Here is a 17,901-nt window from a genome sequence, read left to right as displayed (position 1 = left end):
ATGCCCGAATCTTGGAGAGAGGCTCATATCTCCTTAATTCCTAAACCTGATTTGGATTTGACGCTGATCCAAAATTACAGACCAATTTCGTTATTGAATGTAGACTACAAAATTTTTACGACCATATTGGCAGGAAGACTTAAAATATTTCTTTTCCACTTTATTCACCAGGACCAAAATGGTTTTTTACCCTACAGACATCTTAATGATAATGTGCGAATAATTTTAAATGTATTGGAGTATTACCAGAAATTTTCAGACAGGCCCATGGCGATGATATTTGTAGACGCACAAAAAGCTTTTGACAGAGTTAATTGGAAATTTATTATGCATCAATTAAAAGTAATGGAATTTGGCCCTAAATTTATGAATGCAATTCAAACAATATATTCTGAACAGTCGGCTAGGCTGCTTTTTAATGGAGCGATGTCTGGAGAATTTGGAATTTTCAAGGGCACCAGACAAGGTTGTCCTCTTTCCCCATTATTGTTTGTTTTGGCTCTGGAACCACTTCTTGATACAGTTAGACAAGATGAGACTATTAGGGGCCTCAAAATTAGAGGAGAAGAATATAAACTTCAGGCTTTTGCCGACGATTTGGTGTTTGTGTTAGAGGACCCCCTAGTCTCTGGGCCAAATTTAGTAAAAAAGATTGAACAATATGGTGAGGTGGCAGGACTGAAAATAAATAGAAGAAAAACCAAAATGTTGTCCAAAAACTTAACTGATGTAAAGAAAAAAGAAATAGAAGGAATTATGGGGTTAAAATTTGCTAAAAAAGTAAAGTACTTGGGAATCGAATTAACCAATAAATGTTCCAATATTAAAGAACTTAATTATAATAAATTATTTGCCAATACACTACAAGACCTTGACAGGTGGAAAAATATTCAATTATCTTTTTTGGGCAGAATTGCCGCAATCAAGGCACATATCCTCCCACATTGGATTTTTTTATTTCAAACGGCCCCCGTAAACTTAGACAACAAATTTTTTAGGAAATTGGATCAAGCAATAGGGAAATCTGTTTGGCGGGGTAAAAAACCACGATTAAAGGGGAAAATGCTCCATGAACACAAAACAAGGGGGGGCTTGGGACTTCCAAACTGGGAGTTATACTATCAAGCCTCTGCAGTCCTCTGGATTAAAGATTGGGTATCCCTGTCGAGGAAACGTATATTAACTATTGAAGGCTTTGACCTTAACCAAGGATGGCACTCAACTTTATGGTCATATCAAAAAACTCCATCCAAGTACTTTACTAACCACTACATCAGGAGAATTTTGATCAGAATTTGGCAAAAAGTTAAAAAACGAATGTATACCAAGATTCCCAAATGGGTGGTCCCATTGGAGATAACAACCCAGCCGACTGTTCACAACCTGAAAAGAAACTGGTCCTACAAGATCTTGGTGGATGAAGAAGGGAATCTGAAATCTAGAGAACAATTACATATACAAGGTATAGATATAGACTGGTGGTCATACATTCAAATCCAAACCAGGTTTTCTAAGGATAAACAGGAATATGGCATCTCCCAAACTAGTCAACCCCTCGATAAAAGTTTGGAAGGCCCCGGACTAAAATTTATTTCTGGAATGTACAATATCCTCCTAGCTAGATATATAGATGATGAGATCGTGAAAGATACAATGATAGCCTGGGGGAGAAACATAGGGAGGTCGATCCAACTAGAGGAAAGGCAGACAATATGGGCCAGAACGATGAAAATAACATTATCTTCGGCATTCAAAGAGAACTATTTTAAAATGATTTATAGATGGTATTTGCCGCCAGCTAGAATAGCCAAAATGTTTCCAGATGCCTCTGATAAGTGCTGGAAATGTAGACTGGCCAAGGGTACTTTTTTCACCAGTGGTGGACTTGCCCTCAGAGTAAGAAATATTGGGAGAAGGTCCAAAACTGGTTAAAACAAATAACTGGTGTCACCTTCCCTCTGCTTCCAGACTCTTACCTACTGGGTATAAAGCCAAAACTAATTAATAGACAAGATTGGTATCTCTTTGTACATGTTACAACAGCAGCGAGAATAACCTTCGCTCAACAGTGGAAGGATATAAATATTCCAACGGACCAAATGTTAATTAATAAGATTCTGAATTGTGCTGAAATGGATAAACTAACTTATATTTTAAAACAGAAACAAGAATCTATGTATTACACCAACTGGGAACGATGGTATGATTGGTTAAAAAATAGAACAAACCTAGAATAGTTAATATGACACTTCATAGTAATCTTTATGACAATATTTAATAGTCAAAATAGACAACGTTAAATAAGATTTAAGATTTACCGGGATGTAATTATGTATAACTGTACAGGGGACTTTAATCCCCAGTTAGTTTATATGTATGTTTGTTAAGTGCTTGCTTGTCCCTTTTCTTTTCTTTCTTAATTTGAAATGTATATACTTAGTGTGTATGTGTCTGTAAATATTTAATAAAAATTTAATTAAAAAAATTATTTAAAAAAAAAGGAAAGACATCGCTTGATGTTGTGGGACACCCGACCTAACACACCTTTTAGATTGGGCTCGTGGTGTTTCCCAACAGAGAAATAGGGGACTTTCTCAGGGCAGACTCAGTCACTGACGCCCGTCGTTGCTTCTTGGGGCAGAAGGCGGCCAAATGCCCAGGGTCCCCACACAACACAACCTCCCTGAACATCACCTGTTCATTTCTGCCACCGATAGATGAGGCCTGGCAGCATCTAGTTCCATTGGCTCCTCCCTCTGAAGCGGGGTCTCATGCAGAACAGGGGCCACAGGGGTCTCTGGGGTGGCATGGCGACTCCTTTGCTGCTGCAGCCAAGCGTCGATCCGCAGACAGAGATGGATCAGCCCATTGAGGTCTGAGGGAATATCAACACGGGCCAGCTCATCCAACATCTCCTCTGACAATCCATCCTGGAAAATGTCCATGAGTGCAGCCTCATTCCAGGCTGAATCCTGGCTAAGCAGCTGAAAATTGCTGATATAGCCCTGTAGGGGTGTCGGCCTTGCCTCAGAGCTTTCCGGCATCAGGTAGCAGTCTGCGTCTTTATGGGGTCCTCATACATCAGACGCATATGATTACAAAACCCCACAAAGTTGTCCAACAATGGACTAGGTTGGGCTAGCAGGCATGTGCCCCAATGCAGCACCAGAGAGAAAGCTTAATACAAACTCCATCTTATCCCAGTCAGTGGGGAAATCAGCTGCTCTGACGCTGATATACAAATGTCATTGTCTCAGGAAAGCAGGAAACATCTCTGGATTGCCATCAAATTTGTCTGGCATCGCAACGTGGCATTTTCTCCTGGGTGGTGGTGATGGTGGTGGTGGTGCAGCAGCAGGGACCTGTGCCTGTAATTGAACCACCTGAGCTGTCAACAAAGTGAGCTGCTGGGAGAGCTAGGCATTCTCAGCATGTAGCTGCTCCATAATAGTAAGGGGTGGGAGGCTGAAGGCAAACTGTTCTGTTCCAGCCTACGACTGGCCCTGTTTGTTTGTCAGGGACAACCCCTTTTTCCTTTTAACAATCAATAGGCTGGAAAAAAACCCAACCCAAATTTATTTACAGTTCCAAATAATAAAGTCTTCAAAGTCTCTTTGAATGTCTCCGAACAGTTGCCTTCAGCAACTAGCACACCCACACCTTCCCCTTTTATTATCAGTCCCAAGGCATGGCTTCTCAATGCCTTCTCCTCTTTTCACTGAGTTGTCTCATTGATTTTCTCTGGTCTGCTCTGCTAGATTGCCTTCTGCTTCTAGTGTCACTGAACAGATTCAGCTGTGACTCCTCTGAGTCCGACACCTCCTCCTCACACAGCTGAGCTTCATGAGGAACATGATTGGAGGGGGCCAGGCTGATAGTCCTGCAGTGCATCAGAGCCTCCCTCTGACACTGAAGGCTCTCCAAACCCCTCCTCCTCCTTCTCTTCTTCAGATTCCTCAGACTCAGCTGCTTGGAGCATAGGCTGACAGTGAATCACAACACCTATGCCCCCACATGTACATTGTTCCCATGTGCCTATTATTCACGGAAGCTGTCAGCACCCAAACGGAATTATACTATATGGGACAAGGAGCTGTTGGCAGTCAAAGTTGCTTTTGAGACATGGCGGCACCACTTAAAGAGGGCCCGTCACCAAGTCGAGGTTCGAACTGACCATCAGAATCTAGAGCACCTATGGACTGCCAGAACGCTGAATCAGTGACAGGTACGATGGTCACTGTTTTTCACGAGATTCGACCTTCGGGTGATGTATGTCCCTAGCAGGCAGAACCAGCATGCGGACATGCTGTCCCAGAAGCCCGAGTTCACCCAAAAGGAGGACAAGATCATGTCCAGAATGGTCATCCTTTTGGAACGGTTGGTGGCCACAGAGGAGCCCGTGGATGTACGGATCAGGATTCGTGAGGCGCAGCGGCAGGATCCGTTTGTGGTGGCTCAACATCGTGAGTTGGCTGGCCATGAGGGAAATAAGACCCCTTGGATGTACACGGATGATCTGTTGCATTTCAGAGACTGCATCTACGTTCCTGGTGGACGCATCCATGGCATCATCCTGAAACAATGTCATGATAGTCCATCAGCGGGTCACTTCAGGGTCTTCAAAACACTGTTCCTTGTCTCCAGTATGCTTTGGTGGTTGTAATTCTGGCATGAGGTGTCAGGTTATATGGCATCGTGCAGTATCTGTTGACAAGCCTGGTACTACTGGTGCACCCCCTGGTCTCTTGCAGCCACTACCCACGCCAGAAAGACCATGGGTAGCAGTATCATTGGACTTTATTACCAAGTTGCCCACATCAAAGGGTGCCACAACCATCTTAGTGGTGAACATGCTCACTAAGATGGCCAATTTTATTCTGTCTGTGGGTCTCCCTACAGCACAGATGATGGCCCAGTTATTTATTGCCCATGTGTTTTGGCTGCATGGATTACCGGATTGAGTAGTGACAGATCGGGGTGTATGTGCAATTTATGGGACATTTATGGCAGACTTTACTCATGGAACTTCAGGTACAGGCCTTCCTGTCCTCTGCCTGTCACCCCAAAACTAACAGGGGCACAGAAAGGGTGAATGTCATCTTGGAACAGTACCTCCGCTGTTTCAGCAACACCCAACAGGACAATTGGGTGGAGCTGCTGGCTGTGGCAGAGTTCGCCTATAACAACACCCAGCATGCATCCACCTGTATGTTGCCATTCTTTGCCAGTTACAGCTTCCATCCATAGTTCTTCCTGTTGGCTCCATCTGACTTCCCAGTTCCAGCCATGGGCAAGTTCCTCCAAAAGCTGAAAGCTGTGCACCAAGTAGTTCGATACCAGCTGGAGGAAGGCAAGGAGGATTACAAACAATTTGCCAATCGTCATTGTTGAGATGTCCCTCAGTTATCTGTGGGTGATCAAGTTTGGCTTTTCACGTGGTACCTGTTGTGGCCCTGACCCCTGAACCTGTCCTACCCAAGGAAGAGGACTCTGAGGATGATGGGGAGGAACTGGCAAGGCCTCCCTCTCTGGGACCCTCCCTTTTGCCAAGGCCTCCCTCTCCGGGGCCCTCCTCTCTGGCAAGGCCTCTGTCTCCATCTGAAGGCCAACAGGAGCAGCCTGCAATTAGCCAGGCTGGGAATGAGCCCGAGCAGCTGCAGCAGATCCAGACTAGCGAAGATGAATCATGGCTAGACCCCTGAGAAAGACGCAGGGCCAAGTGTTTACAGTAGCGTAGGAAGAGTAGGAGGGCCAGGGATTAGCTGAGTCACTGAGCCACACCCCACAAGGTACAAAAGGGGGTGTGGCTGCTCTCAGAACTTTGTGACGAACAATAATTCAAACAGCTTCTGGTCACGTCTTTGAAACTCCGTCGGATTTTTCTACTTGTGTGAAACCCTGGTCTGGATTCGTGACAACGCTTTTTCACTTTTGCTTTTGGTTTGCTTGCCTGGACTTCCTTGGATTAATTGTTTGGCAGTTATCTCATTTCAGTGAATGTTTGAGATAACTAGCTTATTTTTGGCTGACTGTGGGTATCTTGCTGCCAAGGCTTTATCAGACAGCAATTATATTGTAGTACAAAGAATTAAAGGGATGCGGTGGCTCAGTGGGTTAGGACGCTGAGCTTGTCGATCAGAAGGTCGGCAGTTTGGCAGGTCGAATCCCGAGTGCCACATAGCAGAGTGAGCGCCTGTTACTCATCCCAGCTTCTGCCAACCTAGCAGTTCAAAAGCACGTAAAAATGCAAGTAGAAAAATAGGGACCACTATGGTGGGAAGGTAACAGCGTTCCGTGCGCCTTTGGCATCTAGTCATGCTGACCACATGACCACGGAGACATCCTTGGACAAGCGCTGGCTCTTCGGCTTTGAAATGGAGATGAGCACCAGCCTCTAGAGTTGGAAACAACTAGCACACATGTGTGGGGGAACCTTTACCTTTACCTTATAAAGAATTAACCCTTGTGAATCGTGTCTGTTTGTACCTTGAGGGCGGGGGAACAGAACAGTACCTGCTCACAGCATGGCCATCAAAAAAATTGATCACCATTACTTGGGGCCATTTCCAGTCGAAGTGGTGATCAATCTTATGGCATTTTGCTTGTCATGGCCCCAGACCAGGTGGATTCACCCAGTTTTCCTTAGGTCGTTATTAGTTCCAGTAGTGGCTAACTGTCCACATCGGCCGGCTCCACCACCGCCAGGACCCGTAACCCCTCATGGATAAATGGAGTTTGAAGTGGACAGTATTCAAGATCCCTGTTGGTTGCAGGGCCAGTTTCAGTACCTTGTGGAATGGGAAGGCTATGGACCAGAGGACTTAACGTGGGTTGATGCTGCTGACATCCAGGCCCCTCGTCTGGTCCACAACTTTCATTTTTAACATCTCCTTGCAAACGGCATGTGTACCATCGTGCTTGAAAGCAGCTACCATTGTCCCAGTCCCCAAGAAAACTGCAGTTGAGTGCCTGAATGACTACAGACCTATTGCATTAACGTCTGTAGTCATGAAATGCTTCGAAAGATTGGTTCTCCAACATCTTAGGACATGCCTCCCACTGGACTTTGATAAACATCAATTTGCCTACAGGGGAAATAGGTCGACAGACAATGCCATAGCTACTGCTTTACACTCTGTAGCAAGTCATCTCGAGAAGCCTGGAAGTTACGTCAGGATGCTTTTTGTTGACTACAGCTCGGCTTTCAACACCATTTTGCCGAGCATTCTCATCGAGAAGCTGACTGACTTGAAATTCTCCCCCACCATCTGCGATTGGATTCAAGACTTTCTTAGGGATCGGTTACAAACAGTGAGGGTCGGCTCTGCTTTGTCCACCCCCCTGAAGCTTTGCACCGGCACGCCACAGGGCTGAGTGCTTAGCCCCTACCTGTACTCTTTATACACTTATGATTGTGTATCATCTGACCCATCCACTGCGATAATCAAGTTCGCAGATGATACAACTGTGGTGGGTCTTATTACAGGTGGGGATGAGACAGCATATAGGGCGGAGGTACAAAAACTATCCATATGGTGTAGTAACAACAACTTGCACCTAAACATCAGCAAGACGAAAGAGATGGTGTTAGACTTCCGGAGAAAAAAGGAGAAACCTGCCCCACTTCACCTCGGAGAGAACTGTGTAGAGAGAGTTTCCTCCTTTAAATTTCTGGGAGTCTACCTCTGTGAAGATCTGACCTGGAAAGTTAACACAACTCAGGTGGCTAGAAAGGCCCAACAGAGGCTTCACTTTCTTAGGGTCTTGCGGAAGAACAGGGTAGAACAACAGCTAATGACCCTCTTTTACCGGTCTACTATAGAGAGCGTCCTCTCATATGGTATTGTGGTTTGGTATGCTGGTCTGACAGCCACGGATAGGAAAGTATTACAGAGGGTAGTGAGCACAGCACAAGACATTGTGGACTGTTCCCTGACACCACTGGATGACATCGCCAGGGCCCGTTGCCTTGGAAGAGTGAGGAAGATTCTCAGGGAAGACTCACACCCTGGACGGTATCTCTTTACTCTCCTACCATCCGGTAGGAGATATAGGAATATAGCCAGCCGTACCAACAGGCTGAAAAATAGCTTTTATCCGTGGGCTGTTAGGCTTTTAAATGGGACATAATCTTATGCAGAATTGACTTGGGAGGCCGGTGTGTGGTGTAGTTGGTTCACATAGTGTGGTGGGATGGAGGGTTTGTTGTGTGTTGGGGGGAGAGAGCACGGGGGGAGGCTCAGCTAATCTCAATGTACACATGTTGTACTTTGACAATAAAGGTTTATTTATTTATTTCATGCCCAGTTCCCGCAAGGTCCCAGTCCGCATGGTCCTGGGGGAAGGGGTCCTGCAGGAGGGGGATAGTGTCATGCCTCCATCTGAGCCTGAATCTGCGGAGGAAAATGAACTGGAATGGGACCCTATGGAGGCCAAGGGAGAGGGGTCTGTGGCTTCAGAGGAATATGGGTAAGAGCAGGCCGAGGCAGGCCAGGGCCCTTCAGGATTGGAACAGGAGGAACAGGAGAGGCAGAGTTCAGGAGATGAGCAAGGGCCACACCCACCTGATCCTAAAGCACGGAGAATGGAGAGAAGGAGGGAACAACACAGGCAGGCTCGGGAGGAGAGCATCCCACCCTTCTCCACAAGGAACACCTGGAGATTGAGATTTAAGGAGATGCTATGGGGAGGGGCATTTGTTGGGAACAAACACTGAATCTATTGTGTAGTGAATCTATTGGAGTGTTATGTATTGTTGCTGATCTCTTGTTCTGTGACTTCTGCTTGGAAACCTGGAAACTATGACTATTGAACTGACCATGTTGTTGAATGTTTAAAGACCTCAGATTGTATTTCGGATTCTCTCTTCTGAAAACTGCTCAGGCAAGCTTGGATTCAAACAGACTTGTTAAGTTTATGTTTTCTTCCTTGTTATCTCTATGGCCTTGAGTAGTTTCTTATGCTAATCAGACTGTATTTGAACCTACTTTCAGCCAGAGTCGGCTGAAGGGGTGTGTGTGTTCCTTTGTTGGAGGCTTGCCAGCAAATGTGGAAGCATTGGGGGAAAAATTGGAGCAATAAAAGAACTGTTTGAATTGCCAGCTGACTATTGCCTCTGTGCTGTGCCCTGGGTGATCACAACTTTGTTCGTAAAGTCTGCTTAGGTTTGTGTCCCACCTTAACCCCATCGGCAGATAGTATGCACCCAGCTGCCTCTGATACCCCACTGATGTATGGGAGTATCATCCAAGTTGAGGTTTCAGTTGTGTCTTCCATGGGTCGCAGTTCGCAGCGCCGGTTGCATTGTCAGACAAACTCCATCGAATATCCATTCTGTGTGCATACCCAGTAAAGGTGTGCCCATTCCTTGGACTTCGCCATTGAGGTGCTACAGTGGGTGTCAATTCTATTAAATAATGCACAGATGCAGCTGATCTTATAGGCGGTAGGATGATTGTTGTCATTGTGTAAGATACGGTCTATGTTTGTGGCTTTACGATAGACACTTGTAGAGAGACTCCCATTTGTAATGACAGAATTGCACAAGTGATATAAATTGCTGAATTGATATAATTTGCAAGTAATGGACATTTGGGAAGTATAAATAGTACCTCCCCCTCAATTCATTAAATTGAGATTTCATTATATTTTATTTCAAATTTTTCCAATATTTAAGCGAGCAATTATCCAACCAATTACTAGCAATACATTTGCTCTTAAAAGATTGAGCTATGAGAGCTAACAGCAAAATGTTCAACAAGAGTCCTCAATATTCTGCAAAACAGGACATATTTGAAAAGTTGAGGCATAATAAGTAATAAAGCATTAATTTATCAAAACTTTGGTTTCCATTTAAATTCTAATTTATTTTCCATTCATTTTTTAACTTCAAAGATCGTTTTTAATTTCAATGTATATTTACTTAGACTATGTAGAGCAGACATGTCAAACACAAGGCCCGGGGGCCAGATCCGGCCCGCGAAGTGGTTTCATGTGGCCCGCGAAGCCATCCTGGAAACAGTGAGGGAACGGCCCCCACTGCCTTGGCCCTGGCCCAGAGACCCTCCTTCTGCCAGAGACCCTCAGATCTGTCCCACTCCTGCCCAGGCCCCCATAGGCACCCTTGATGCGAATGATGTAGAGCTGGCCACGCCCACCCAAGTAGGCCATACGCACTCTAGCCACACCCACCCAGTAGGCCACGCCCACCCTGGCCATACCCACCCGGCCCCCTGAGGGCAACCGCAATGCTGATGCGGCCCTCAATGAAATTGAGTTTGACACCCCGATGTAGAGAATACTATAAATATAGAAAATGGAAAAATTAATACCAAGGCCAATGAAAGTATACTAAAAGTATTAACACATACAACAGATAAATAATCACATTTAAAGATCAGATTTAAGGTAAGATCAAAATAAATTTGAAAAGCTTTTGTGAGTAGATCCTACAACTAATGTTGATAATCTCAGAAAAAGGGAGAAATAATAAAATGAACTGTTTAATTCATTTCACATAATGAACACTAACAGAGATTTCAAGAGTTTGTTACTTAATAATATGTGTGTGTGTGTGTGTCATTGTTTTTGATGTAACTTTTTAAAATGTTTTAATTGTTTTGTGTTTTTTGCCTGGTTTTTTCTTGTTTGTTTTCTGTGGGATTTTTGGTTTGGAGTTTTGTATTTTGTATTTTAACATTGTCTTGAATAAAATAAAAATATAGATTAAAAAAGAGTGTGTTACTCAGACCCGAACTGGGGACAACACATAAATCAAATGGTTTTGGAAAGGCTTATAAAGTAGGGATAAATGCACTCAACATTGTATGTGAATGAAAAGAGCAGTCAATGCCCAAATTCTATAATTCTTCTTTGATCCTCTAAAGCTGATAAATCACTGTTGCTTCAGGGATCATAGTGAGATGCTTTTCTAGTGGAATCAAATGGTTATTAGTTCATTTACATTCTAATTTTCAGAGGGTCAAAAAGTCAAAACACATGCAGAACGTACCAGTAAGACCAAATGAAATCTGCAAAGAAATTAAGATCTGAGGACATAAAATTACTAATAAAATAAATATTCAGCATCAAAGTAGACCTTGGAATGTTAGAGAAACATGTTGCTAAGTTCCTTCTTTGAAAGACACTGCTTGTAGAATAAATAATATTAGGAACATTCTAGTGACCTGTTTATGTTACAAAGCATTTCATGCTTGGACAGAGATGTTGGATATAAATCAAATAAATGCTTCCTTGCATTTGGTGAATGTGGATTGATTTGCTCAATTTAGCCATGACTAATCATTTTTAAGTCTCTCTGATAGCTAAAATATGCTATCAAAGCCAATGTAAGTTAAAGGTAGTTTTTATATCATTAATGTAAATTGCTATTACAAAATCTTATCAATGAACAACAAGTAATGATTAGTTGTTAGCAATTAATATATGAAAAGTAAAGCACCTTTTTGTTGTGACTGCTACAATTCCAAGAATGTTACAATACATAAATAGTGTAGTGCTAAACTGAGAAAAATTATAGAAATCTACACAGAAATTCACCCCCTCCCCCCCACCACAAAATGAATAATTATGGCAAGCACATACCTTTGAACATTTTTTGTGATTCTGGCACCAAACCAAGGAACTATTATTCTGGAGAATAAAAAGAAAGAATATAAATATTAATGACACAATTTTATTATTCTCATTATCTTTCAGCTAAAATTTGACTTTAATACTGGAACTGAACTATTTATACTTGTCTAGATACAACATGATCAAAATATAAATTGTGCAAGAGAATATTTCGTTCACTGCCAATTTGTACTATTATATGCAAAAGATGAAAAAGATTTTGCTCCTGTAAATACTGCTGATGGCATACATCTTCTGTACCTAAGTCAGAAGTAACATCCTCTAATTTTAAAACTCTTTTACTTCTCTATATAGACTATTGTCTCAATGATGAAATCTAGACTGGGAATATTAATAGTAAAACCAGGACTAAAAGTAAAGAAAGAATGATTCAACATTGTTATTTTGAGTGGCCAAGAAATACTATTAAAGGCACTAGTGCCATGATGGCAAACCTATGGCACATGTGCCACAGGTGGCATGCAGAGCCATACCTGTGGGCATGTGTGCCATCACCCCAGAGGGCAGGGGCAAGCTGCTCCCCTCCATCTCTCCATGTGCACCTGCACTCTTGCTCTTTTTCTCTCTGCACTGGGAGTCAGGGAGCAGCTGCAAGAGCTGGGCGGATCCAGGCTGGATGGTGGAGGCAGCTGCCAGAGCGAGTCCAGGTATGCCTGCAGAGCAGTTTTGCGGTGCCCCAGCGGCCCAATCTGGGCAGCAGAGGCCTTTTCCAAGCCTCTGGAGCTCAGTTCCATGGCTGCGGGGTGATTTTGCAGCACCCCAGCAGCCCGATCCGGGCTTCGGAGACCTGGAAAAGACCTCTGCCTCTTGGATCTATGCCTGCAGAGTGATTTTGTGCCCCTTCCACAACCGATCCATCCATGGGGATGGATGCAAAATCACTCTGCAGGCATAGATCTGGGCAGCAGAGGCCTTTTCCAAGCGCCAGCGGTGCGATCCATGTGGCGGGTGGGGGGGAATGGTAATTGCGGCAGCACGATCCATGCGGCGGGTGGGGGGGACCTGCTCCACTTGTTACATGCCTGCTTTCGGCCGAGCCGCATTGAAGCAGCATTGGGTGCAAAACGTGAGACAGCAAACAGCTACATCATGCCAAAATCATCTGTTTGCCACCTCCTGCCCAATGCCATTCCCATGAGGCCACGGAACAAGCCAGGTGGAGGTAAGGAACCAGGTCAGGGCTCTGTAAGGAACCAGGTCAGGGCTCTGCAAGGGTTGGGTCGGAACGGTGGGAGAAGGGCACTATGCGAGGGTTGGGTCGGGGCGGCAGGAGAATGGTGCTCTGACAGGGTTGGGTCAGATGCACATGGGGCTGCTGCCTCACTTTCCATGCCATGCTGTGCCGTGCCAGGGCTGGGCTAGACTGGGCATGGGCCCTCCTCACTGCTTCTTCCCCTGTGGACATTGGAAGTGCCCACTCCTCATCCTGGGGCAGCTGCCACCGTCTCGTGCTCTCCTGCCGTTCACCGGCCAGCCAGGCGCACCGAGCTTGGGCCTCGGGAGATGTAGACTGGAGGAGAGAGAAAACCATGACTGCCTGGCTCCTCCACCTGAGGATGCATGCAGGGAGAGGTGCTGCCTGGCTCAGTAAGCCGTGGTCTGCCTGCAGGAGTAGGAGGATGGAGGAGGAGGGCTGGCCGAGGATGGGCGCAGCACTGCCCACAGGGGAAATCTGACTAGCCCCAGCCTGAAGGGGGGGAGAAGCCGAGGGAGCCCAAAGGGAGGCATCCCGGTGTGCCCAGCTGGCTGGTGATGGGCTGGAGAGTGCTGGATGGCAGCAGCTGCCCTGGGATGAGCGGTACGTGGGGTGGGTGCTCCTGATGTCCGTGGGGGAAGAAGAGGCTCTGCACTCAGTATAGCCCAGCCCTGGCATGCCAAGCGAGGCAGCAGACCCACATGCATCCCCGAGCGCGAGCGTGCCCCCACCCTGCCAGGCAAGCGGAGCCATGGCATCTGCAGCAGAAGAGCGCAGGTGGGCAGCGGAAGACATGAGGAGCCCCGATCCCAGCACAGAACCTCCCCACTCTCCTCCTCCTCCCCCCTTGGAAGAGCTGTGGAGCTGAGGACCCTCCCCAAGCTTTGTCACTTTTTGGAGTTTACATCCTGCTTTCATGAGATCGCAGTGTTTGGGAGGGGGTGTAGCTGCCCTCTTCCCCCCAAGCCATCAGCTGAGCAAGATGCCCTTCTGCCCACTGTCCCACTGCCAATGACCCCCTGGATCTCCCCCAACCCTGCCCATCCCCCACAGGCATCCCTCCCCAGGAGCAACATTGAGCTGGCCATGCCCACCCTGGCCATGCCCAGCCAGTCTGCCATCACCACCATAGCCACACCCACCATAGCCACACCCTTAGCACCTGGCGATACATAAGTAGGTTTTGGGTGGCAGTTTGGGCACTCGGTCTCTAAAAGGTTCGCCACCACTGCACTACTGTACTTGGGCCAAAATATGAAAGTTTTGAAGTTTTGTTTAATGTCAAGCATTAAACATATATGTTAACAATAAAAGTCATACAACTGAAGAATGGGGGGCAAAGTTACTCGTGTCCGTGGCAATCCTTAAGCCACACATGCCTCCTGGGTGGTGCTAAATGAGTAACAGACGGACTGGCAGCCAGACATCCGTGAGGATCTCCTGGCTTCACACACAACCCTACAGTCTTACAGTCCTTCTAAGGACTAAAAAAAATAGCAGAAATAACAGATATAAAAAATACCAATACCAAAATGAATCGGAATATTGGAAGTTCAATATGTATATGCCAACTTAACATCGAAGGCAGTAGTAATTGTTGGGGGCAATTAAGCTGACTTTGTAATAATGCCGCTTGGGGGGTGTATGAAAGCCCTAATAAGCAGGCATATACATAGAATGAAGGCTACTGCTAAGCTTGTAAGCCACCCTGAGTCTTCGGAGAAGGGCGGGATATAAATGGAATTAAAATAAAATAAAATAAAATAAAAAAATGTGAACATCTTTCCAAACTACTACTTGAAAATTATGTCAATTTGGCTGTGATCCAGGAAACACGCATTGAGAATGAACAGCAGCTTAAAAGCAGAGGAAGAATATCTGGATATGATGTCTTAGGCGCTATTTTTCATCAAACTTATGGCTTGATAACATATGTGCGTAGTAACATTAAAAACGCATATTTATTGGAAACAAGCAGTGAGGATAACATCTACACAATCACAATTAAGATTGGAGATACCCAAGTGATGAACATCTATAAACCCCCTACTATCTCTTGGCCTAATACAGTTCTCCCAAGGATTTCACACCCGGGCATCTATATAGGAGATTTCAATAGCCATCATACTCAATGGAGATATATGTTTAATGACACTAACAGCGAGACCCTCTGTGAATGAGCAGAGCAGAACAACCTATATTTAGTTTTTGATGCTAAAGATCAAGGCACCTTTAAATCAGCTGCATGGAAGAAAGAGTATAACCCAGACTTATGTTTTGTTACACAAGATAAAACCAAACCTATACCTGCCTTCGGCAAGTGCTACCAACCTTCCCTCATAGCCAACTTAGACCTATTATCATTAAGACAGGAATAAAGATACCTATTATCAGATCTATACCCCGACCAAGATGGAACCTAAAGATGGCTAACTGGGAAAAGTTTACGATGAATCTTGAGAACATAATAGAATGTATCCCGGCAGTTAGTAAAAGCTACTATCGCTTTGTCGAAGCAATTATGTCATTGGCTAAAAAATCCATCCCACGTGGCTTCCGTAAGGAATACATCCCAAGATGGAACGAAACCTGCGAAAACCTGTACCAAAAACATCTAGAGAATGGCGATACTGAGATAGCCGATGAACTTCTTCATAACCTTGACCTGGCGCGCAGGCAGAAATGGGAGCAAACTATGTCTGGATTAGACTTTAAACACTCAAGCAGGAAGGCATGGAGCCTACTGAAAAAACTGGGAGGAGGCCAACCAGCTCAACATAAACAACAAGAGGTTACTCCAGATCAAATAGCAACTCGAATTGTCAACTTAACTAGAGTACCCCATGATAAGAAATATACTAAATTAGTGAAAAGAGAACTAAAGCACTTAAAAATTTTGTGCTCGCCTAGCCAGGAATATGCTCGACCCTTCCAGGTGACTGAAATAGATACTGCCCTGAAGAATGTCGAAGCTGGAAAATCTCCTGGTTTTGATGGAGTAATGCCTGAATTTATCATCCACTCTGGGCCTTGCACAAGGGAATGGCTAGAAAAATTCTACACAGATATCCTAACTTCCAGTAAGCTCCCTCCAGAATTTAAGAGAACCAAGGTAATCGGCATATTAAAACCTGGGAAAGAAAGCAACAAGCCAGAAAACTATCGCCCCATTGCTCTGTTAAGTGTTTGTTATAAACTACTTGAAAGGTTGATTCTTAACAGAATTGGACAGAAAATTAACGAACAAATACCGATTGAACAGGCTGGGTTTAGATCTTATCGGAGCTGTGCCAATCAAGTCCTTAGTCTTACTAGACACACTGAAAGCAGCTACCAGAATAAATTGAAAACATCTGTTGTATTTGTGGATCTCACAGCAGCATACGATACAGTGTGGATGGATGGACTACTAAGTAAATTCCTCCACACTGTCCCTTGTAGGACCATGTTGTTGGTGTTAGCTGCGAAGTCGTGTCCGACCCATCGCGACCCTATGGACAATGTTCCTCCAGGCCTTCCTGTCCTCTACCATCTTCTGGAGTCCATTTAAGCTCACACCTACTGCTTCAGTGACTCCATCCAGCCACCTCATTCTCTGTCGTCCCCTTCTTCTATTGCCCTCAATCTTTCCCAGCATTAGGCTCTTCTCCAGTGAGTCCTTCCTTCTCATTAGATGGCCAAAGTATTTGAGTTTTAGCTTCAGGATCTCGCCTTCTAAAGAGCAGCCAGGGTTGATCTCCTCTAGGACTGACCAGTTTGATCGCCTTGCAGCCCAAGAGACTCGCAGGAGTCTTCTCCAGCACCATAGCTCAAAGGCCTCAATTCTTTGGCGCTCGGCCTTTCTTATGGTCCACCTTTCACTGCAATACATTGCAACTGGGAAGACCATAGCCTTGACTATACGCACTTTTGTTTGCAGGGTGATGTCTCTGCTTTTTAGTGTGCTGTCTAGATTTGTCATGGCTTTCCTCCCGAGGAGCAAGCGTCTTTTAATTTCTTGGCTACAGTCTCCATCTGCAGTGATCTTGGAGCCCAGGAAAATAAAATATGCCACTACCTCCATTTCTTCCCCATCTATTTGCCAGGAACTGAGAGGGCCGGATGCCATGATCTTAGTTTTCTTAATGTTTAGTTTCAACCCACCTTTTGCACTCTCCTTCTTCACCCGCAACAAGAGGATCTTTAGTTCTTCTTCACTTTCTGCCATTAGAGTGGTATCATCTGCATATCTTAGGTTGTTGATATTTCTTCCGGCAATCTTAATTCCAACTTTTGATTCATCTAGCCCTGCCTTTCTCATGATGTGCTCTGCATATAAGTTACATAGGCAGGGTGACAGTATACAGCCTTGCTGGACTCCTTTCCCAATTTTGAACCAATCAGTGGTTCCGTGTCCAGTTCACACTGTTGCTTCTTGGCCCACATATAGGTTTCTCAAGAGACAAATAAGATCTGGTACGCCCATCTCTTTAAGAACTTGCCACAGTTTGTTACGATCCACACAATCAAAGGCTTTAACATAGTCAATGAAGCAGAAGTAGATGTTTTTCTGGAACTCTCTAGCTTTCTCCATGATCCAGGGTATGTTGGCAATTTGATCGCTAGTTCCTCTGCCTCTTCGAAATCCTGCCTGTACTTCTGGTAGTTCTCGATCCACATACTGGTGGAGTCTAGCTTGTAGGATTTTAAGCATAACTTTACTAGCATGAGAAATGAGTGCAATGGTGCGATAGTTTGAACATTCTTTGGCACTGCCTTTCTTTGGAATTGGAATGTAAACTGATCTTTTCCAATCCTGTGGCCAATGTTGAGTTGTCCAAATTTGCTGGCAAATTGAGTGTAGCACTTTTACTGCATCGTCTTTTAAGATTTTGAATAGCTCAGCTGGAATACTGTCACCTCCACTAGCTTTGTTGTTGCTCAGCTTTTCTAAGGCCCACTTCACTTCACATTCTAGGATGTCTGGCTCGAGGTTCAGTGACCACCTCATTGTGATTATCAGGGATGTTAAGCTCATTCTTGTATAGTTCTTCTGTGTAATTTTGCCACCT

The 17,901-nt window shown here is 44.9% G+C and overlaps 1 protein-coding gene across 2 annotated transcripts in view; it reads right to left on the bottom strand.

Annotated features, from left to right (window-relative positions):
• Positions 1–17,901, bottom strand: part of ANOS1 (anosmin 1) — a 279,804-nt gene that overhangs the window by 167,684 nt on the left and 94,219 nt on the right. For both annotated transcript variants that reach the window (XM_081327557.1, XM_081327558.1), the window contains exon 2: positions 11,605–11,652. In XM_081327557.1, the coding sequence (XP_081183683.1) occupies positions 11,605–11,652 (48 nt within the window). The remainder of the gene's footprint in view (positions 1–11,604; positions 11,653–17,901) is intronic.

The sequence above is a fragment of the Vipera berus genome (assembly GCF_964194415.1).
Source record: "Vipera berus genome assembly, chromosome: 4".
Classification (NCBI taxonomy): Eukaryota; Metazoa; Chordata; class Lepidosauria; order Squamata; family Viperidae; genus Vipera; species Vipera berus.
The sequence above is the reverse complement of the archived record's forward strand: the minus strand, read 5'-3'. Positions and strand labels throughout refer to the sequence as shown.